The 25,321-nt window shown below is 31.0% G+C and overlaps 1 protein-coding gene across 5 annotated transcripts in view; it reads right to left on the bottom strand.

Moving 5' to 3' along the window:
• The window catches only part of LOC117118711 (protein sidekick-2-like), a gene marked incomplete at its 3' end in the record, with an annotated part of 111,820 nt that overhangs the window by 25,160 nt on the left and 61,339 nt on the right, over window positions 1–25,321 (bottom strand). For all 5 annotated transcript variants that reach the window (XM_033263376.1, XM_033263374.1, XM_033263372.1 and 2 more), the window contains 5 exon segments: window positions 1,395–1,673; window positions 2,670–2,843; window positions 11,733–11,849; window positions 12,502–12,622; window positions 15,830–15,987. In XM_033263376.1, the coding sequence (XP_033119267.1) occupies window positions 1,395–1,673; window positions 2,670–2,843; window positions 11,733–11,849; window positions 12,502–12,622; window positions 15,830–15,987 (849 nt within the window).

The following is a 25,321-nucleotide window of genomic DNA, read 5'->3' as shown; positions in this document are numbered from 1 at the left end:
CAGTGTCTTATTTTATGGGGGGAAATAATGAAATGGTAGATTAACATTAGATTTGATAAATAAATTCCATTCATAATTATGGGGTTCATTAAATTACGATATGAGGGTGGTGTATTCAGAGATGAATAAATCATGCGCCTATCAATATGCCGACAAGTTACGCATTGGGCAGAGTTTTCTCACGGCTGCAGACATAAAGTATGATCGCCGTGTTGAATGTCGGTGTAATCAAAGCACACTATCTGTAGTAGAGATCGCTGATAGTGTACAGCAAACCGTCTAAGACCGAGTGAATAAACTCTAGCCCGCGCCTAACGATTAATTCTTGACATGGGTGTGTGTTTTGTTCATGAAATAGGAACTTTATTTATGACAATAATTACATGATTTTACGTTCGTAAAATCCGGAATTCGTAAAATCGGGGTTCGTAAATGAGGGGTTCTACTGTACTTTGTTTACAGACAATTATGGCCAGTAAATTTTAATATTTAATATTTTAATTAATATGAATCATAAAAAATGAATACAAACTCATTGGAATGAAACTACACCTAACTTGTACATCATAAATCCTATTTCAAGAATAATGATTCATATTAATAATAAATCACTATTCAAAATTTAATATAGTAATAGCCATGCTGTCTGTAAGGTTATAAATTTATAGACAAACTGTCTGCTTTGAGTGTGAACTTGAACTATGAAATCCAATATTTAAATTGCTATACTTTGTGTATATAACACTTTGCCAAGCGGTATGAAAAAGTTCTTAAGTTTTAAAGGGTGCCACCAACGCAGAAACACTCCACAGTTGCACATAAATAAAGCACAAGAAAACACCCTAGATAAAACTGTTAGATTATTGATACCATCTTAAATGAGCCTTTCCTAAAGACACCCCTCCCCACCCACCTTTGATATTAGGGAGTTTTCGATTGCACAACAACGGAAGGACGTAGAACGTAATAACGTGTGCGTATTCTTGGCCCGGATCTGATTGGTCAGTTAAGTTTGACTGACAAACCGAAAAGGTCAATTGCCAGTCAAGTGTTTTGTGCAGTTGAGTGCTAGAAGCGCCACCAGTGGAATAATACACAATTACAAAAGAATAGTACATGTGTCTGAGTATATTCATCGCTGGCCAATTTCACACGTGATTAGCATGTAGGGTAACCTAAACAGAGATGCAGTTATGGTGAGTAGGGGGGGGGGGCACTAAGCCTTGAACTTTTCCACCCGGTCTAAAGAAAATTTCATGGCCCTCCACCCACATTTATTAACCTCCTTGCCCATTCTTAAAATCTATTATTATTTTGTATTGTTTACCACTCCATCCCCCATTAACATGTCTACCACTCACCCTTAGCTTTCTACAGCTACAACCCTGGCTTACCTAAGATAGTGAGTACAGCCTTAGCAGAATCATCCCCGGCTGATGATGTCACATTGCACTGGTACTGCCCCTTATCTGCCTGTCGCGCGGAGTTAATCCTCAACGATCCATCCCCAAGCTGAACAAAACGAGTATCACTAAAGTCTACGCGAACATCCTCATGGTACCAAGATATATCGAGGCTGATGGATGGATCGTAACTGATGACACAGTACATGATGGTGTCTTCCGCCAGAACAACTTGCGTGTTAACCGGTCGTATCTCAATGTAAGTGCGTTCTGTTGACAAGATAAACCAATCAAGAATAAACTCTGATGCGCAAAAAAAAATATGAACTCAATGCTATGAAGTTTTAGTTTGCACCATATGCATATGTATCAGGGTTCAGAGGTTGGAAGAAATCTCTTCCGGTAGATCTGGTTAAAATAAGCCTTTTTAACGTATTTAATTTTATTTTACTACAGGTATGGTGATACCCATGAGAACTGATTTTCAGGAGACAATTGATAATAATGCAGTAAAAACATTCAAGCATTCTAAATTTGCAGGAGATGGGTTATTTTTTTTAGGGTGACTCTTCATTCTTCAGTGAGACTTTGACAAATGTACTATACTTAAACATAAATACAACATAAATAATACAATGTATATGTTAACATTTATAAGCCAACATTAAAAATAACAAAACAGGAAAACAATTTTTGAACAAAAAGTATAACTCCAATGCCACCTCACTGTCAAAATGCAAAATTAATGGCTGTCTGGTAGCTCCAAAGAAAAAAATAAATATATTTAAATTTCTATTTTAAAGCAATTATAAGCATTTATTTTCTCTTACAATTTTGACTTTGTTATTTAATGCACATACAATGTGGTTATTGTATATTGCTTTATAAATCATTGTATCACTATGAGTACAATAGAAACTAGGCCAAGTTAACTTGCAACATGAAATTAACCTTTTTCATAAGTGGAAATTGGCCCGAAGTCCCACGAATTCTACACCTCAATAACCAACATCATCGATATTAATATTTAAAACAATTATCAGCATTTATTTTCTCTTACAATTTTTATTTTGTTATGTTACGCATACAGAATTAAGTTAATCACTATTAAAAACTATCAAACAAATCCGGATCAGCTAGGCCAGATTAACTTGAAAAATTTAATTAGCCTTTTTCTTAAGTGTACATTGGCCCGTTGTCTCTTACTAAAACATGTGAATAACTATCCTAACTATATAATGTACATAAAAAAATTATGTCACTTACTTTGAACCAGTAAGTTTGCACTGGCATTCACAGATCCTACAGAGTTTGAGGCGATACACGTATACAATCCGGAATCGGTAGTCTCCGAGCTAAAGATCAAAAGATCACCGTTGTCTTTCAACTCAAATCGACCAGCTTCTATCACTGAGTCTTCATTTATTATAAGTGTTTCACCTGCAGATGGATAAATAAGAAAAATTTATATGAAATCCATTACAGCTATATATTTGTTCATGTATATATAATTAATTCATGTATATAGACAGGGGCGGATCCAGATGTCCAAAAGGGGAGAGGGGGCCCCCGAAAGAGAGACCGATCGAGACAACACTGTCATTGGGGGGGGGGGACATGCCCCCGTGAAATATATGTGTTCTAGAAGCCCGAAAATAACATTTGAGGCATTCTGGGCTATCATAATTTACTTTTCCTTTCCTTTTTTTCTTTTTTTTACCTTCCAAAAAATGGGAAGGGCCCTGGGGAATGGGCTCCCCCTAAATCTGCCCCTATATAGATAACAATCTTAAATTCCAAATTACTAGTATGATTACTGAATAGATAGGCCCAAAGGTTGGTGTTTCTTAATGTGGTATTTGATGATTTGTTTTATATATTTATATTTATTTGTTCATATTGTAAAACTTAAAAGTATTTCAACCTTTCGTTCATTATAAAAATTTTATATCAAATAAAAAAATAAACTAATTTTAAAAAATAAATAAATAAAAAGAAATAAATAGAAGGAAATACATAAAAATAAACATAAATAAAAATAAATTTAAAAAATAAAATAAACAGATAAAAATAAATAAAAATATTATTTTTAAAATGATTCTTTAATGTGAATCACCCACAACAATCCTGGTGTTTTATACATATTAAGTGGCATTCACACTTGTAAGTCAAATAGACTACTAGTAATAATAATAATAATAATAATAATAATAATAATAATAATAATAGTTCATTCTTATATAGTGCAAGTAAGCAGGCTCTCAATACGATGTGTATTAATTGTTAAACTGGAAATTATTATTCATTAAGTAAAAGCAATTAATAATTGAACATATCAACAAATATTTATATGTTTAGCAATCTAAAATCACCATTTTGCGACTATTCATTTTCAGTCCACGTATCTTGAATAATTGGGACATACATCTTGACGACTAGATGTCAAAAAGTGGCCAACATATTACAGCAAATTTTGTACAAATAAATCTTTAACACATGATTTAAATAAAAAAAAAAAACTTATGTTATCATAAGATTGCTCGATGTAATAATTCATAAGAGACAGGAATCTGAATGTTTTTTTTTTCCATTTCTGTCCAATTTGTTCGCAAAGTGCTCTCCTCGGGTGGCACGCGCTGCGATTTATAGCAATTTAATTGCTAGCATCCTACATGGCACACAGCAGCCTTATTCTGGCAATTTCCAGAATGCAATATAACGGTGCGGCCATAAATATACAGCACTGACCGTCCTTCTTTTTTAAGACTTATGGATAACGATCAAACTTGATGTTCGGTAATGTAATACTTTCAGCTAATATTAGATATGCCACGAAGCGTGTCTATCCTGTTTTTTTAAATCTAATTTTACACCACAGGCCAAAAAACTGGGCATGTGTAATGTTATACAGGCTATTATTGGCAACATGTACAAGGCTACAATTAACATTATATCATATCCCATCTGCAGTTTGTGATTGATTGATAGATTGGTTAATTGACTGATTGGTTGATTGATTGTTCTGACTGACAGATTGGTTGATTGACAGATTGGTTAATTGATTGATTAATTGATTGGTTGATTGACTGACTGATTGGTTGATTAGTTGATTGATTGATTGATTGATTGACAGATTGACTAATGTATTGATTAGTTGGACTGACTGACTGATTAGTTGATTGATTGATTGAATGATTGATTGACAGATTGATTGATTGGTTGATTGACTGACTGATTGATTTATTGACAGATGGCTGATTGATTTATTGACTGACTGACTGACTGACTGACTAATTGGTTGGTTTGTTGATTGATTGATTGATAATAACAATAATAATTACTTTATTTCAACATGGAAAAATTTGATCACCCTAGGGAATTTTTCATCCAAGGCCGTGCATTATCGTAAGTCGTGACTTTTTTTATACCTTGTTTCGCGTACTTATTTTTTTAAAGATCGTCAGAGGGCTGAACAAAAATAAAAATAAAATTGCATTTTCATATTTATTAAATAGTTTTGCCAAAAAACATCCAGACAATGGAGAAAAAAAGATTGACTTTCATTGGTAAACGTAAACAGTGTAGTTAAATAGGATGGTTAAATGCTTTAAATGTATATAATAGGAAGAAATATACATATCTTATTTTTAAAGACAGCGGAGGTCATAATAAAAATGAAGAAAAACTTTACTTTTAACTGAAAATTCCATTTTTTCGTGGCGGCCAGTGCACTAATTGGCCAGAAATAAAATTTAATTTTTATTTGAAATCATCATTATTTGAAGGTGTTAGGTTCGCTAAACAAGGTACAAAAATAGTCTCCCCTAAGTGGTAAAATATAAAAATACAAAATATGAAATAACAAACATTTCAAGAATTTGATTACGTAATAAATATTTTTAAAATTACAATTTAAATAGTACTTAATTAAGTCAAAATATATCAAAACACGTACAGTAATTATTTTTAACATATCTGTATAATTAATTATATTTCAATATCAAAAGTTAGATTAGAATGTGTCATTTTAATTTAGTAATATTTGCTGAATTTCTATAACTCATCATTAAAATTATTTCATTGAATTATTATTTATTGATTTTTAAGTTTATATGAAGAGCATAGCTCTAAAGGCATTTGTTTTATTTTAGCAGACACAATTGCCTACTTCACTTGCTTGGCCCATTTTGATTATCCCAGATAGTAAAATATACATACTTTTACATCAACTTATTTTCAAAATCGATTGTACAAATTTTAATGTATAGTTTTAAATGTGATTGATATTAAAATAAAAAACACAGAATTGAGTTGAATTTACAGTAAATTTTAAACCACTTAAATCAGCATTCAATGCACTTAATAATAACAATTATTATTATTATTAATTTGTATTCAGCATTTTTTCATACAAGATTTTATCATAACCACTGACAGTACTATATATTAACATATAAAGCAAGCAGAATTTATAGCAAATTCTAAAATTACACATTGCCAATGGAACCAATACAAAGATGTAACACATTCTATGCTCCCTCGGGAAATACTTTATCATTCTGCAGATTGTAAAACAACGTAATACTGGGCATCAAACCAAACATTGCCATTATTGATTAATACTCCTGGGTGGAGAGAGACAAGATACAAAATGTCTAGCCCAAGGACACTAAAGCAAAATTGATTAAAAAAATCCAAGATATATATTGCTTGCTTGAGAACACACTTGAATCGATAGAATGGGATTCAAACCACCAAGCTGAAATTTCAGAGCCTGATACCAAAGTGTATAGAATTTAAAGAGAGCTGCATTTTATACGTTAAAAAAAGACAGTACTGTCACGAGATAGGGGGGTGCCCTATCAGAATTTGAATAGGTTTCACTCGAAACTTAGCTTTTAAAGACACACCCCTTCATGGCAATACTTTTTGGAATGCAGTTCTATACACTTTGTTGATATTAACTCTCTTTAGCTCTTCTTTTTTAAACCACAGCCCCCTAGCTCTTCTTTTTGAAAGCACCCCGCACCCCTCCTTTTTCAACACCCTCTGCCGTCCTCTTCCGAGGGTATAGCACTTTCTATAGAGCTTTCTCATGAAACTTAAAACATTTTTTAAAATTTAAATTCAAACAAAAATGCTTTGTTCCCACTTACAGACGAAAATTTCAAAAACATCTAAAATATATCACAAGGTATAAAAACATTGAAAAAAAAATTATCATCAAAATTATTATTATTATTGTAATTATTACTATGCATTATAGTATACTATAATTTAATAGAAATTAGGTTTGATTTTTGTTTATATGGTGACCAGCAAGGGTGTAATGTATACTGTAATGAATTTCTGCTTGTTTCAATGTTTTCCTATTAAACAAAACAAATAGAATAAAAAGAAAGCATTATTTAATCTGAATTAATCTCATTGGATAATGTTCTTATATAAAACCAAAATCTTTTTTTTTTTTTAAATAGTAAATAAAAAGCTCAGTTTTAGAATGCAAGTTTATAGTTTCATTTTGCATTCAGGAATACTTTTAGTAGATTTGTAGGTGATGTCAGCACCAAAAATTAGTCCAATAGTCAAAGGTCACAACCCCGAGGCGAATTGTGTGTCCTACTATATGTGTGCGACATACATGAACACACTACACTTGGTAAATTAAGCTGTTACGAGTCGTTACAAGTATAAATCTAGGTGGAATATATCAAAGGAAAAAGACGCATACTGATAAATTCTCAGTGTTTCATCTATGTATCAATTACTGGTATTATTATCATTACTACCAGTATTTCATTATTAATTTTATTATCTCCGTACCAAAGGAGGTTACGTATTCACCGCTGTCTGTGTGATAGCAAGATAACGCAAAAACTAAGGAATGGATAATCATAAAATTTAGTGTAAGGTACATAATAATCTAAGGAAGAGATGATTAAATTTTGGGAAGATATCGGTCTTCATAAAAGGCCTGCTTATTGTTCGGCATTCAGGCACAGGGCGGAAAGTATGGTAATAGAATCGCCCATCATACATGACCTGTGTAATGTTCGGGATTCAGGCACAGGGCAAATGTATACACTCTATGTAGTGGCTGCTCTATCTTATTAATCATAAATGAAAATTATTATAGTTAATACTGCAATATAGTTAGAAATTATATTTAAATGAAATAAAATTACCATAATTCCTTGGCAATAAGCCCACCTTGGGTATAGAATTGAATATACCTCCTACTATTCTAAACATGATTTCACATAGGATGGGAATTACATCCTAAAAATTACAACATAGTTATCATCAATGTCATATTAATATTAATATTAATCTTATTATTATTATTATTATTATTATTATTATTATTTTGCTATGACATTCAATTTATTCAGGCAAAAGGTTTTCAAAATGTAAAAATACAAACTATAAACAGAAGCTGCAGGAAGCAGCTACACCATGTTACTTAAAAGACTTAAATATTAGTGAATTATTATAAAAAAATTAGTCTCCGTTAATCAAAAAAAAAAATCTATTAAAAATATGACCAACATTTAATAAAAATAAAGACTTAAATATTAGAGAATTATTATAAAAGAAATTAGTCTCTGTTAATTAAAAAAAAAATCTATTAAAAATATGACCCAACATTTAATAAAAATGATGCTTGATGCATTGCAACTAAGTTCCTTTATGGAGTACGGGGGGATTGAACTAGCATAAGGATGCTTATCCCCTTCCTTTCCACCTCCCCCCACCCTCCTCCAAAGAAAAATCCTCCTCTCCTGAAGGCATGTTAAAAAAAATGCCCTCAAGTGTTTAATCCCTGGCTCACCTGACCTGATTATTCTTTAAAGACCCGAAGGTACACTGATTAATCTCAGATAAGAAAGTATAATACTTACTCCAACCATTGAAATACACGCCATCGTGTTGGAATTCAATATTTCGACATTAATTATGTCATCATCAGATAATTAATGTCGAAATATTGAATCCCAACACGATGGCGTGTATTTCAATACTTGGAGTATGTATTATACTTTCTTATCTGATTATTCTTTGTGAATTTCTGATTTTTTTTTTTTTTTTTTTTGTATTTGTAATGTTTTATATTGTTAATAGATTTTGCCAGAATGAATAAAATAAAATAAATAAATAAAATAAAAATTGACCACATATTACATCATTTTCCCACCTAGTACATCTCACTATCTCTTTTTTGCCCCACCCCATCAGCCTCCGCCGTGTCAATGCCCTTATATACACCACTAAAGTGTAAGTCGTTAAACCTGAATAAGAACAATTCTGATATAGATTTTTTTCTAGGATAAAACTCTGGGGTTTGGGTGTGGATGGAAAGCACCCTAAATAATACAACCTTAAAATTTCACTGCTTACACAGCCAGCAATATTACAATAAATAATAAACATCAGAACATATTTTAAGGTTAGAAGAAGGGAGTTAACATATTAACAGTAAAACATACCGTAATATTCATAAAGAAAATAGTTATTAAAGCAAGGATTAGAAACATTATTGTAACCATAATATTCTTACCAAACAATATTTCTTTGAAATATGATTAAGTCATTAATTTACTTACTATTACTATTAATAGAAAGTTTGGGATCGTCCAGAAGCATGTTCAATCAAAAAGATTATAAGTAGGATCACATTGGCTTAAGCATGGGATCAGAAGAAGGGATTAGGATATGATACTAAACACCATATACCATATACTATTACAAATGAGGGATTATGGAACAGGTTAGGAATACAATGGTACCAATTAACCGACCAGATTATTAAGACCTATAAAGCAAAATGAACACCAACATGTCATAAGAATAACATACATACAAAACTGGTTTATCTTTTTAGAATTCTATCTAACCAAAAATTTGGCAAAAACAATGCCATTAGCAATTAGCAGGGGATTAGCCGCACATAGTAGGTTGACTAAAACTAAATCTTAACAAAGAACAGATACGAAACCTGAGAAAATATAAGAAGATGAATTGGTGAAGTTGACTGGAAAGATAAAACAGAAATGAAATGAAAAATATATACATACAAGCAGAGTCATAGAGAAAATAAAAGAGATTATGGCTGATAATCATGCATAAAAGAACAAGTTATTTATACATATTGTAAAATGTAATAGGTGACGATGAGTAATATGTTTTATTGTTTTATAAAATTTGAATAGTATGGTGATGAAACAGATGAATAATGGACAAAGAGATTTAACGCTGCATGTATAACAAAATATTCAGTGACAATGAGTAATGTGTTTTATTGGTTTAAAAAATGCAAAGGCTACAAAGGAGTATTTGACATAGCAAGTATTATTGTATTGAATATAAATGGTTGGGTTAACAATGAGTAATGTATTTTATTGTTTAAAAAATATTTGATTGATGAATGACTAACTTATTCACTTTCACTCGTTTAGACGAGACTTTTTTTACACAGGTTTAATGAACACACCTTCCACCAATATTATTGATTTCAAATAAAAATAAAATTTAATTTTTGGCAAATTGTTTTGTTCAGCCTAATAACCTATTCTCTTTAGTGGCAAATAATATAAATCTTGAATGCCAAATATATTTCTTTCAATTTTATGATGTACAGAGCGTGAAGTCGGTCACTACTCCGACCAGACAAAAAGAATCGACCAATTCAACGCAGTACTGTATTTACAGCAGCTATCTCCTTTCTATTAAACTGTCATCACACTTTCGGTCGGCTCGCATAAAAATAATTAATCGTACTAGGCAGGTTCGTGGAAGCTCTCTTATCTCGCGTGATTGACAATCACGCAAAGCGCCTAGCCTCATCCAAATCTACATGAGTTCACTAAACCGTATACGTGCAAGTGTCAGTCAGGTCGTGAGGCATGTTGCTTCAATTAATTGGAGAGTTGGAGAAATTCAAATGCTTTTTAGTTGACGAATATGGCCTTCGTAGGCCTGAAGCTCGGTCTACACTGTCATAAACTGTTGTTTGCCCATATTTAGTCATGCTGTGCCTATATATGGTCATAATGTGATGTCATCATGACCTTATTTAGACATGTCACCCATTTTTTAAATAAAAATTTGATAGTCTGGACAAGGAAGGGTTTTAACAGCAGGAATTCTTGGTCTATTCATCACATCATCAATTTTAAATTTTAAAATATAGTGGAGTTTTTTTTTTTCATTCTAATGTATGTAATAAATTACATACCAATAAATCAATAAAAAAAAACAGCCATATTAAAAAAAAACAAAAAAAACTTTTTAAAAATCAATTATTATTTGATATTATAAAGTTAAATATTATAGTAGCCTAATATTTAAATGGAAAGAAATGTGATGTAATAAAGATTAGGTATTTTATCTTCACTTGTTATCATTAAACAATTAGACCCCACTTTTAGGCTACTTAAATAGTGTAAACATAATATGGTGAGTTAAGGAAATTGAAAATGCTACTATTTCTTAAGAAATTGAACCACTTTTTATGTACAGTGCTAACATGTTTGATTGGATAGTGTCATTAGTGGTCTCAGAAATTCAAAACCTTCTCGAGAATAATCTTAAAGCTTCAAAGAAATGTGATGACAGCGTGAAATGTGTTTTACAATAAAGAGGAAGTGTCGTTGCGGAGAACGCATAAGTCATCAGACAAAAATCAATGAATGTGAAATGTTCAGGAAGATCGGAATGAAGGTTAAAATCATTAACCATATTATTTCGATCATAAACTACAACTGAATAATTACATTATAATATTTTTGTCTGTGAAACTAAGCAGATGTTTGATCAAACTTTTGTTTAATAGAGTAAACTTATTTATTTTTGTCTGTGAAACTCAGCAGATGCTTGATCAAACTTTTGTTAGATAGTGTAAACTTTTTTTATTTTTGTCTGTCACACTTAGCAGGTGTTTGATCAAACTTTTGTTTGATAGTGTAAAGCCTATTTAAAGCTCTGTCCACAGTATCAAACTTTAATGTGACACATACCTGTGATTTGCCCTTATATGGGTATGATATGACATCACCATGTCCATATAAGGGCAATTCACACACATTTGAGACTTGTCATCCCAAAACCAGCATACTGTCACTAATTAGCATAAGAATTTCACATAAAATTTAATAGTGTGGACAGAGTTTTAGGCTTGTTACTCAAAAAACAATGTTTGATAGTGTATGCTTGTTTCAAATTGTCAGACTCCAAAGGAAATGTTTGTTCAGACTGTGTTTAATACTGTATTCTTCTTGTTGACTCAATGGGTTTCATTTTTTATCAAAAAGAATGAAGTAGTGAAGATACCTTTCATCCATGCGACATTAGGGGCCGGAGCACCAGTTGTGAGACAATGAAGCAATGTTTGTGTCATCTCTACTACCGTCGTATCGACCGGTGCCAGCAACATCGTAGGTGGGATTCCTATAAATATGTCACAAAAGATTTAATTTAATTTGATGAGTAGGAATTATTGATAACAAAAAATAATAATCATAATAATATCACTAAAATAATATAGGAGTGGTGATTTTGCACTAAATGATGTGTTATCGTAGTGAATACTAAGAATGTTCCCAAATACTGGGAGAGGGAATCGAACCTACACCCTCTAAATAACTAGCCTGGTGTCATAACCACTAGACCACAGAGACTAGTGTTGAATCCCAGCTAACAACTACACTAAATACAGTACATCAATAACAAAAATACTACAACAAAAATATCAATACCAACATAAATAATGTTTTAGTTAGAAATTTGGTTGTAAATTGCTGATGTTTTGCATTAATTTATAGTAATTCTAGGCTTGGATTTACAACAATCATTGTCTCACCTACTATAGCAATATGCGTAGGAAGAAGTAACATGCTACCACTAAGAGACAGTAAACCATGACAGTTTTGACTGGCTAGCCTGACAAGGTTGCAGATTTTCCCGGAACATATTATCTGTGACAAGCGGTTTATTATGGACTACAAATATGCACATACAACATTTTTAGCAATTAATCCCAAAAGCCAAGAAAATTTGTCTCCATAAAAACAAATCAAATAATAATGAGATATGTGCGTACGTTCAACTTGAAGTCTTGTGTCTGCGATGGCTTCGTCGACCTCATTACTTATCTCGCACTGATACATGCCAGCATCGGACGGTTCCAAATCTTGAATTTGTAGACTACCACTAGCTAGCACCTATTAAGATACAAACATTTATATAATATTGTTATATGTTAATATACAAAATTCAAGATTCATTTTATTGACTTGTCCATTAAAAATACAAATGTACATACAGTAAATATGGAAAATTTGTTTGTTTGAATACACATATTTTCAAGTACAATTTGAAATATATTAAAACAAGTTAAACAAAAAATATATAAAATATGTTGTTATATTTTGTGGTAAAAAGACATTAGGAATCATAGTTATACAAATTAGGAGATCCTAATGTAAAAATGACAATCATTAAAAAAGGCAAAAAGGAGATATTGAAATGAATATTCCATCAAAAAAACTGAAAAAAATAAATTTAAAAAAAAAAGTACATTTTTAATAAAATTAATCTATGGGCTTTGCTGTTAAAAATTTTAATAGAACCATGGTACCAAAGAAGTTTGGTAACATCCAACTCTAATGACTGAAGATAATTATATTGTGAAAACAGTCAGTGATTCTTGTCTAACATTTTTTGACAAAGGCTAGAACATTATTATTAAACTCATAATTTATGTTCTTTATTTATACACAAATATATGATTTATTTAATTAGCTTCCTTCTCTGTATGTTGCATGTTGCAAGCTACTGTTTCAGATATTGTTCTCGTTTTCTCTAATATTTTTTGGTAATAATTTCATTGAATAAATGATTTCATTTTATAAACAAAATAGTGGCCTAAATGGTAAAGTTAAATAGCAAAGACTGCTAAACTGCTATACGTGCTTAAAATCTTAACCTGCTTGCCGGTCCTTAACTGCAGCAGAAGGGTGCAGAGATACTGGTTCCTCTGCTTGTGTTGTGTTTCAGGTTTTTTTTTTGTTACAAGGTAGTTTTGTATAGACCCTGATTTACTTTTTCCCATTTCGGTTCTCTCAGCGCATAGAGACCCTGGTATTATGCACTATATATTAATCCCACTAATATACATCCATTGAAATGCTGGAACATAAATCAAATGGGCCAATGCAGCTTTGTGGTGATTTGAAACAATTTTTTTTTACTCACTTTCTAAGTAGGGAACAGCAATAGTTACTGAAGTATTGACATGGAACAGAGATCACAAATTATGCTCTTAAGATCTATAAATGATCCTCCTAGTACCACTCAAGAATTTACATTGATATCAACATTCAGACGACCGCTGAAAGTTAAACTTTTTTGCCAAACGCTCATTCGTAATACACATCTTGAGACAGTTGATGTAACTTATAACAAGCATCGTTGATGTGCACTACAATTTTGATGTAATATCGGCATATAAAATTTATAATATCATACGCCAATCGTCTTGAGCATTTGGAATGACAGAGAAACTTAGAAGAAATACTCCAATTCAATGATATATGTAGAGATAAACTATACCTTACGGTAATGCTGAACATACAAATTGTATGTAAACATTAAAGGGAATATTAAAGAGAGTGGAAAATCATAGATACCCATCCAACCAACAAAAACTATATTATAGAATAGATAAGCAATTTTTTCCATAATAATATAAATAATACATAATATAATATACAATTTATATATAATCATTCAATGCGAGGTCATTGCACTCCTTGTTCAAAGTAACACACTATTGTGTGCTCAGCTGTAGTTCCAGTTATTTTAAATCTCTTTAAGATTTTTACATGGCACTTGGTTAGCAATTCTTTTTTGCTGCAAACAGAGCAGAGGAGGGAGAGAGGTTAGAAAAATCACCCCTTTTGCACCTCCTGGATCTGCCACTAAATGTAATCATGTAAAATACAGAATTATGTTATTGATCAAGTTTTTAAGAAGTACTTTAACTGTACATGACATGAAATATTAAATTTCAGAAGTAAGAGTTAACAATAATCAAGAATGACATTCAAAATCCTAGTTGGCCTTGGGAATGGGTCGAAGATCCAACTTCTGTTGTCAAACATAATTGTTAATTTCTATACTGAAATCATATATTCAAGATATGTAACTTCTGATTAAGGAAGTTCAGTTTAATATCGAACATCAATAGAGAAAAAGACCAGATATTGAAAAGGAAATGCACACGTTTACAATTTATACGAATGTTAATTTCTGAATGTCTTGGAAATAAATTGAACTCGGGACCCTGCGATTGGAAAACAAATTTTAGCCATGAAGTTAGTCAACTCCAGTATTTTTTTTTCTTAGCAAGACTTTGTTATGTTTCACAAACTTAATTTTAAGAAGGGAGAAAAACAAAAAAAATACAATTTTTTGTTTTCTTAGTTTTCTTGCAAATAGTTTTGCAAAAAACACCCAGAGGAAAAAAATAAAAATAAAATTGTATTGGTGAATGTTAACAGTGTATTAATAAGATGGTTAAATGGTACTTTAAATTTATTAAATTAGGAAGCAATATACATCTTATTCTTGGAGTGTAATAAAAATAAAGAAAAACTTTTATTTTTTTTCTGAATTTTAAACTTTTTCGTGGAAGCAGGTGTATAAATTGGCCAAAACTAAATTTTATTTTCATTCAGAATCATCATTATTGGCAGGCAGTGGGTCTGCTAAACAAGGTATAAAAAGGTCTCACATAACAGTATTTATATCTTTTATATCAGTTAAGAAAACATTCTTGTTTAGGGACAGGATTTGAACCTATGACCCTACCAAGCTACAGTTCCGATAACAAATTTGTTTACTTATGTCAATATGATGAATTAATGTAAGGCAAAACCAAGTTGCAAAAAAAAAAAAAAAAAAGCCTCAGGTGTTTTTATTACACCGTTGTGCAACAAACATATAAATGGACTTTGTATCAAAAAGCATCAAAAAGCTACAAGAAAGAAGATCCATATCTGCCACACAATAAATGTATTAATCAATAGTTTTGTTAGCAGTACTGATATTAAAAATCTAAAAATTTTGGTAAGAAAATAAATTGAACACAGCAACCAATAGCAAAAGAGATTTACAAGGACAGAGTAGAAGAACGATAACAAAACACTTGAGATAATAATAACAAGCTTAGGAGCCAGACCTCAGTTAAACTGGATTACTATTCAATACTGTACACCTTTGTGCACCATAAAATCAAAAACATTAAATATGACTGATTCTTGCAATAACACTGTGTTTCTCAAATTACAAGTTTCTGAACCTTCATTCAATAAACGACCCTCGTATTAATGTTGCTAGTACATCATAAAAACAAACCAAGAAACTACCTGATAGCGAGAAATCCCAATATCTTCAACTTTCACTGCATTGCGATACCATGTAATATTTGGCCGTGGAATTCCCAAGGGTTGGCATGGTAGATCGACGATAGTATCCACGTCACCTGTTACAGTTCTGCCTGCATGCAAGTTAAACTCGGGTGAAGCTAGAGACAAATAAAACGTGCGTTATTTCACAATAAAATATATCTTAGCAAGTTTTGTGGCTTGTTTAAAAGTGTGTATCTAATTTAACAGCATTTATTTTAGTTGAAAAACTGAAATTAAAAAAAAAAACTTATCTGGTGTTAAGTTCATTTTTAAGTGTTCTTTTTACAGAGAAAATGTTTTACATGAGCAAGTCAGTTTTTTTGAATAAATTTGTAATATCTTCTAACACATTTGCAACGAATATGGTTATCATCAACCATAAAAAAAAAAATATGAAGGGTAACACTGCACGTCAACATACGATTATCTATGTCGAATTCAGATTAACAAGCTAAACCGTTGTGTTAGTCGAAAACAAGCATGCACCAGAGAAAAATGAGAGAATAAAAATTAAAGTGTTATGTTGTAGTTTCCGCAATGAAATTTCAGTCATAACTTTAAAGCAGTAATTAGATATAATGAAGCGAATTACTTAACTAGGGCAGATCTTGCACCTTAAACACAAACTTCATCACAGCACACTTCTCGCTAGGATCGTGACAACTGTCTCCGGAGACCTAGTCCGTGATCGCGACAGCTATCATTTACTAAACCATTATCACAGTGTACTCCACTGGCTATAACGATAATCACACTCTAGGGTGTGCTTAACTGATGGGCTGGAACATGGGCGAGAACGCACGCAATAGGTACGAAACAAAGAGCTTTAGATGCTAATATCGCCGTCAGCTTAAGTGGGAAGAAAGCCATACATATCACTTACGTGTTACAGAGGAAAGAGCCAAATCAAATCTTTCCAGATTCATTTTATCACTTAGGAGTTACTGTATCAAAAATAATTTAAAGAAAATACCTCATTCATTCTATCACCGTTTCACCTTGCTGTCACCTGCACCATTATCATTACCAACCATATCAGTATCATTCTCAATACAATCAACTATATTAGCATCATACGACACATTTCTTCTTTTTTTTTTTAAATAACTGTGGCTGTTATTTCACTCCGGAATTATCCATATCTTTGCATAAGCAAAATAATGTCCTTCGAGAGAATTTTCACGTATTTGCATTTTGAACGTGATTTATCTCAACAATGTTGTCGAGTGACCTTTAGTGTATCAGTAAATATTACAACTAGATTCTTTACTAAACTTTTGTACATTCTAACGCATCTTTTTATTAAGATAGAAACTTTTAAAATGAACTACTGACAGGTTAGTACAATAATTGATATATTTGTCACCAAGTTCATACCAAATTTAACATAAAAAGAGGTATAGTAGTTGATAAAGGAATTAAAAACAGACTTTGTTGAAGAAACATTTAACGTAGATATTAGTAAACCTTTAGATTAGAAGTGGACTTGTTGAATAAAGATCTAAAATCTTATATATAATATAAAACTTTTTATTAATATTAATAAATTAAGTTATAAATAAAAGAAAAAAAATGTTTAAAAACAATAAAAACAATTTATCATAAAAACTAACCTAACTCGACAAACTTCTCCTAAAATAGACCTAAAGACACACTGATATTAATGATATAAAAATACACTATGAACAATATTAAACACTAATGTAAATTATACAAGGATACAAGCAAAAAAAAAAAAAATGGATGTAAGATTGAGATAGAGTAATTTAAAATTACACTTAAAATGTCCAGCTATGACAGGGTTTGAATCCAGAACAATAGGAATGGAAGGAACACATCTTAATAAACAAGCTATGATTAAAACAGAGTTTTTTTCATTTTACCAAGTCTGAAAATAGACGTCTGACTCATGATTTAAAATTGATGTGTCGTTGAATTATTTTTCATACACATTGTGTTTGTGTCAGAATAATGTATTTCATTCTCTGATAACTGATTTATGAAAGTACTACAATTGTCTGTAAAAATACAGATAGGGTTTCCATGATTTCTAAATATTTATTTTATTCATGTTTTGTTGACAGACCTGTGTCTATCCAATTTTAATTTTTTTTAAAAAATAATATGGTTGTTATGAAAAATTGTCTATATTTATATTCTTAATCAAAATATTTTGTGAGTAATAATAATAATAATAATTTATTGACTCTCTCTTTCAAAGCAGAGGAACACTCTCATGCAGGAGAGGTTCAACCATACAATGGAACAAGTTACAAGATAAAATTCATAAAAAAAAAGAGACAATAGTAATGAAAAATCCAAATCCAAATAAAATAATATTATTCTAAAGTTTAAAATCTTAACTAAAAGAAAAAAAAAAAAAAAAAAAAAAAAACTAGAAGGGAAAAAAAAAAAATGTAATATTAATAAAATAAAGTGAGGGTAGTTCACGTTTCTTACTGATATTAAATGATTCACAAAAAAAAGAAAAAAAGAAACTACTATACACACTTAACCTTGATAATAAATTAAAACATAGTTTTCCTTGTGAAGTTTATTACATGACCTTTTATCATTATACCTGTCCTCCAGGGGTTTTTTTTCTTACTTTTTCATAATGGTTATATGTTAGGCTTTCTTTTATTCTAGCATTTATTATACTATCTACAGCAGAAAATCTAAGCCTTTGTTCTAGCCACACTGGTTGTACATCAATTTCACTTTAGTCAATAACTCAACGGAGAAAACAACAATGGTAATTGCACTGAATGCATTGTTTTCATAGTGATATAAGCATGTAATAATAAAAAAATAGAGGAATAAAGACTTAAGTCCTTTCACTATCAGAAGAGAAACAGATTAGTATGGTAATACAATACTTTCCTGGATGTAAATTAACAATAGTGGTGAGAGTTTGGGCGTGACTGAGCCTAAAGCTGTTATGGCTAAATATTACTGCTGTTTACACACTTTGCTTAATAATGCTTTAAGTTTTAACAAGATTTTGTGTGACAAATTTGTGCCCTGTGCCCATCACATGGAATTTGTGCTTTATGTTATTTATATTTATTGATTAGATTTTACATTGACAATTTATAACTGGAAGGTAGTCAGTGGTGGAACTTGCTAACAAGTGCAAAGCACCTCTAAAAACAGCCCAAACCATATAGTGTGGACAGTGTTTAGTGTGGACAGAGCTTTGTGTGGAGAGTTGAACTAGTGTGGACACGGCCTAGTGTGGACAGACCTTTAATTAGACCATAGAGAAAATAGACAGTGCTAAGACAAAATAATTAGATTTACAAGGTAAAAAGAGGAAAATGGATGAAATCTGTTGTAATGTGTTTTTAGTTCTTCACCTAATAACACAAGGAGACCACAGATGGATTTGAATTTGCATGATAAGGTGTGAAGGGATCACTACTGTTCATCTGCTAATCTTTCTGGTACAATTTATTCAGATAAACTATTAAACTGCAGCTGTAGATGAATGCACTAACGTCTGCTGTGTCTTAGGCTTGGTTTTCCATACCATCGCTACACTGTTGCTACAGATTTTTTTTAAAACTGCAATCGTTGCACTGCGTAGCTGACCCCCGACACAATCGGGAACGCTCCTTGACTCAACTGACCAATCAGCATCGCCAAAAGAAATCGGCGATCGTGTTTAGAAATTGTATGGAAACCTAGCTTTAGCATAATGTTTAGAACTCCCCATATTACCGTTGTTGTTACCACTGCAGCCATAGTTTAAGTCTCACTGAGGTAAAGTTGGTTTTTTTTATGGAATTTTTATTATTTTATAATTTCTTTTATTATAATTTAATTTTTATTTTGTTTTTCATGTATGTTTTACTTTATAATTTTTTTAAATAATTTTGTATTCACTTTGTAATTCCAACATTAGTTCCCATGGTAATTATAAAAAAGCCCTATGTTTTAACAGACATAGTAAATCTAGTTTCACATTGGACTTATTTGGTCGAACTAATCAAAACTGAGAAATTTCATTTAAAAAAATGTCAATATGGACACAGCTTTAGCCTATGTTGAAAGAAACATATATGAACACATTCCTTCAATTAGAATTGGGTATAAAATTCATAATAAATATTTTGGTTGGATGATCAGGCAAATTAGTAACAGGAGAAGGTCTGTAATTAAGATATAATGCATGACAAGATATTCAGAATGATTCCAATCGGTAAACAACAATCGGCAATAATAACGGTACTCTAAGTGTCCATAGAGAACTTAATAGAGCACAGCAAATAATATAAAACAATTTGATTACACCCCACGAGACGCTCATAGAGGAACAGTTGGCGATTATCATTACAGCCGGTTCTGAATGACATAAGATATTCAAATTGCTACAGAGTGATTGACAAGGAATACAATGCAACGACGGAGTCCAACTCCAAGTCGTATATCTTATTACAGTATATTGAATTATGAGCACATCATAACCTAAACTACTACAGTATATTGAATTATGAGTACATCTACTGTAAGAAAAACTTGGAAAACAGTTTTACAATACCAAAATGGTTTAATCTAAGATAATATAACTTGGTTGTTTCAGTTAAATCTAAACTAAATTGTTTTTAAATAAATTCAAAATGCTTTTATCAAATAAAGTATTTTTTAGATAGATATAAATATCACTTTTTGACATTTACAGCCTTTTAAAATGAAAAGTTGACTACAAAAAAAATTCCCTCTAATTAAAGACCACTCCAATTAAAGACAACCTCCAATTACAGACCACTTTTCAGTGGTCCCAAATTAATGTATGTCTTTCCTTTATTTTTCTAATTAGAGACCAAAGCTGCTACGGATGTTGGAATCCCCTGTCCCAAAAGTGGCCTTTAATTGGAGGGAGATTTACAAATTAATAATTACCGTAATATTTGTTTTACTTCTTCCGCAGACCGATAATATTATATTTTAAAATCAAGTTACATCAAAGTTTATAAGTGGCGTTTTCAGCCAATGGCTTAAGATTAACAGTGAGTTTGGTATTTCTATCTCCTGCTTATAAAATTATCTAATTTTCTTTTACACATCTTGCAAATTTGTCCACGGGGACTTTTCTTAAACGATTTAGGACATATATTTCTGATGAGCATTAATTTACCTGTGAGCAATTTCCTTCCATTTATAGTAGCCATAATCTATTCCCTTTAAACAAAATCTTTTACATTTAAATGTTTCCACAAGCTAAATATTAGTTTTCAATTTAAAACATTTGGTTTATTTTAAGAAACATATCCTCACAAATCAATTCAATGAAAAGTAATACACGCAATCCAATCATATTTTGAATAAAATATAGGCTAGTATTGATACGCATACATAAACTATATATACTCTAATTAAATTTTCAATATACATTACAAGCCCATGCCATTAAACACAAAATTCAGATTGACAAACGTTTCCTGTATAACATGTAAGAAATTGCACAACACTGAATTTCTAATTCAAACTTGTTCAAATCACACCCTGAATGTTTAGCCTGGGAAAATGCTGGTATGCTAATTCGGATGTAAAGTAGGCAGTCAAATAACCTATGTTGGAGTATAACCCAAGCAGTGGAGTATCGACGAGTCTTGAAATGGGGGTAGGGGACGGGGCGACAGAAAGGTAAAGTTGGAGAACTCAATGGTGAACTGAGGAATCGATGATTAAGTGAGGGGGAACTATCTTGCAAAATAAGGTGATATGAGCAGAATTTAATCTACTTGAGTGCTTTTTTTTTTTCTTCAAATTTTTTCAATGGGTGTTGGAGGAAGGAGGACCTCCCTGCCCTACATATGCCCCCTACCTAAGGAACTACACTAACAGACAGTAATCTTCTTTCAAAATTGGTCATAAAACTGATAGAATACTTTATTAAAATTGTATTTTTAAAATGTTTAGATATCCAAGGACAAATATAAGATTTCACAAGTAATATTCTCTTGATTAATTTTGGATTAATAAGACACTAAATAATAACCAATAACCATAAGGAAAGACTTTTTTCATACCTTCTTTCACAACCTTATTTTTTAAAGGATCATTGGAGGGTGGAAAAAAAAGTAAATAAAATTTTGTTTTCGTATTTAGCAAATAGTTTTGCTAAACACATTCAGATGGAGGAGAAAATAAAAATAAAATTGAATTAAAAATGAAAATAGGATGGTTGCTTAAAATTCATATAATTTGGAAGAAATATACATGTCATATTTTTGGAGATTTGGCAGCGGTGGGCGTATCAAAAATAAAAAAATACTTTTATTTATTTTTTGACATTTCTATTTTTTCGTGGCAGTTAATTGGCCAAAAATAAAATTTTGTTCTTATTCCAATTCAACATTATTAGTAAGTGGAAGGTTTGCTAATCAAGGTATTAAAGAAGTCTTGCATAAGATATCTATTATGTTTTCTATCACCTGACGAAGCTGGCTGGAGCTAGGAAAAGCTTGTGCCTCAATCAATTTTGTTAGTCAAAAGAAGGTGACACAGTACTAAATCTATTTTTATTTTATGTTACTGACTAACATTGCTCCAACTTTTATTGTACTGGTACTTAGGGTTCATTTCCAAGAGAATAGAAAAATACTCTCTATATGAACTTGCTCTACTAGTATGCATATAAACTCACACATGCATATGGTGATTTATATTTGATTAGTCAAGCTGGTCATAAAATGCAATAAACTGATCATATTTAACGAGAATTGCAAGCACTTGGCAGCAGTTGTAACACTTGGATAAATATGAATTTAAAGTCATGAATTTGATAGCAGATTTCAATGGGAGCTACAGAAAGGTGTTGCTTTCATGTAAAGCTCTATAACTTCACTACACCTGTTGTGAAAAAAAAAATCATTGAACATGAAATTAATTGAGAACTGTTTGAAAAAGTGACAGAAGGAATTAATCACTTCAGAAAAGGTGAAACTTGATGTTAGAATGTCTAACCACAAAAATCTTTAAGTTCAGCTCAGTATAATTAACAAGATTTACTAGCAAGATATATTCACATGAACTCACAAAATGTGTGTAGTACAGAATTACAGACTTGGTTTTTTAATTGAAGGAATTTGCAAGTAGTGGCGGATCCAGAAATTTGAAAGGGGGGACCAGGAAGGACTTATCTCAAGTGGAGGACCACCTCAGCCCCACCATGGTTGGTCGGTTAAAGAAAAAATGGGGAAAAAAATGATCATGGTGCCTCTAGATGGCCAAAAATGGCACTCTCAGATCAAAATTTGAATATAATTTTCTTTCTTTCTCCATTGTTTTTTTAATTTTGAAAAATTTGAATCCACCATTGGTGAGTTTAAGTCCAAAGCTGGCCATATTAGGTAGGAAAGGTTCTAAATTGAAATTTGTCTCTGTACAGTAAATAGGAGTTGAAAGATTAGCATTTTTCTATACATTGCTGAAGTATATAAAGGACTTTGTAAAGAATATATTCTGCTCTTTTTTGAAAGACTCAATTTTAACAGAATTAAAAGCTTTGTTTTCAAAAAGAAAGAAAAAGAAAAAAGGAATCAACTGTGGGCTTTTTTTTATGTTCAATTTGATTTTTTTCCCCGCCCTTTTTTTTTTTGTAAAGAAATTATTCTGCCCTTTTTTTTTTGGCAGAATCAGTTTTAACAGAACACAATAAGGTTGAATGCTTTGTTAAAAAAAAAAAAATAGGAATCAACTGAACACAATGAAAAAAACAAAAACAATTGATATAATACAAATTTACTAGGATTGTCAATCCTCATAACTTAAATAAAGAAACACAAAGGTGATAAAGAAACTCACTGCTTTAACAGATTCCTGTACAAAAACAGTACCTTAAAGTAGGGGATAGTTGTGCAGTAAATTGCATTGTCGTAAATCTATATTAACAATGATTTATTGATAAAGACATAGCAATGTATATTTCATTAGATTTCAAATGCCAGGCATATGCCCATTACGTGTGACTACTAGATCCCTTAATCGCCAATATGAAACAGGTTCTGTTATCGATATTCAAGTACGATAATGATTGAAAGTGATGGGTATTAGTGCTAAAATAATTGAATCTTTCAACTAAGGGGGGATCAAGACAAATCAGAGATTGTATCGATTACGAACAAAATTACATCTAAATAGAATTTGATATTTCTTCTAAGCCAATAACATACGCTTTAGGCTAATTGTCTTAAGCGATTGTTAACTGATAAGCCTATAGAACAACGGTAACGCAGACATGACAGAATATGAAGAAGCTGTGAAAATACACTAAACAAGGATAAAATTTAAGACTTCATATCAAATATGACTGACTCTGGCAAAACCAGCCATTTGTAGGAAAATAACAAATTGAGTTTTTGGTATTTTTAGATTCTGCGTAAACCCTTCAATGTTTATTTGATGGCAATTAGTTAAGTATTTGCAAAGTTATGAATATATTATAATTCATTTGATATCAGCCATGTAGGTTTAGAGAAAAACAGCTTTTTAAAGATTCCAAAATCAATAGTTTATTATTAATATTTGCATTACCTTTTTTTTAAATATGCTTTTCAGTTTAAGTGATTGATATTTTGCAGAAACATTCTTCAATATAATCTTCTTTTGTAACATTCAAAATCCTGAAAATGTTGAGACAAACGGTGGCTTTTGCCAGTCTATCGCAAATATCAAGCATACTTGTCTAAATTGTATTATAGTTTTTATAAGTTTGTAAGGAAAATTATTGAGAAAATTTTTGTTTGCCAGGTTACCAAAGTAAAGGTACCATATTCACCTGTGTAAATCATTGAAAAATAAATTTTGTTTTCATCTGAGTTACGCCCTATCCTGACTATTAATTTCTATTTAAAAAAAATGCGACATGCCTATATATGGTCATGATGGCATCACATCTTAATCATAGGTGCATCATGCCTATATAATCTAGACAGAATTTTAGATTGAAAGTTGGTGACTTGTTTTACTTTTATTTTTATCAATTAAAAATTAATATTTTATTTTATTTTGAGAGGTTTCACATATTTATATTTATAAACAATTCTATTTAAAATAATAATTTTAAAAATATTAGAAAATATGACATTTTCATAACAAACTATCTATATTTTATTGAATAAATTTACATTATGGATAGATATTTGTTTATTCAGGATAATATATATTTTTTTAAATATACCGATATTACAAATATGAACTTATAATAAACAATAGTATTCATTTTTAGTGGATTGTAAATTATGGCTGTTAATATCAGCAAAAACATTAGTAATAGATTTATTACTATCTCTGTAAAGTTTGATTTCCTTTTCACCTGAAGGATACTCAAGTCAACTACTATTTAGAAGCCTCTAATGTATTTTTAATTTACATTTTGATAATTTCTACATTTCTTACGTCCGTGCATCAATCATTTAAGCTGGTTCTACGTCGTAGATTGAA

The sequence above is a fragment of the Anneissia japonica genome, unplaced genomic scaffold (genome assembly GCF_011630105.1).
Source record: "Anneissia japonica isolate Jap-2015-1 unplaced genomic scaffold, ASM1163010v1 scaffold1951_len603592_cov169, whole genome shotgun sequence".
Taxonomy (NCBI): Eukaryota; Metazoa; Echinodermata; class Crinoidea; order Comatulida; family Comatulidae; genus Anneissia; species Anneissia japonica.
The sequence above is the reverse complement of the archived record's forward strand: the minus strand, read 5'-3'. Positions and strand labels throughout refer to the sequence as shown.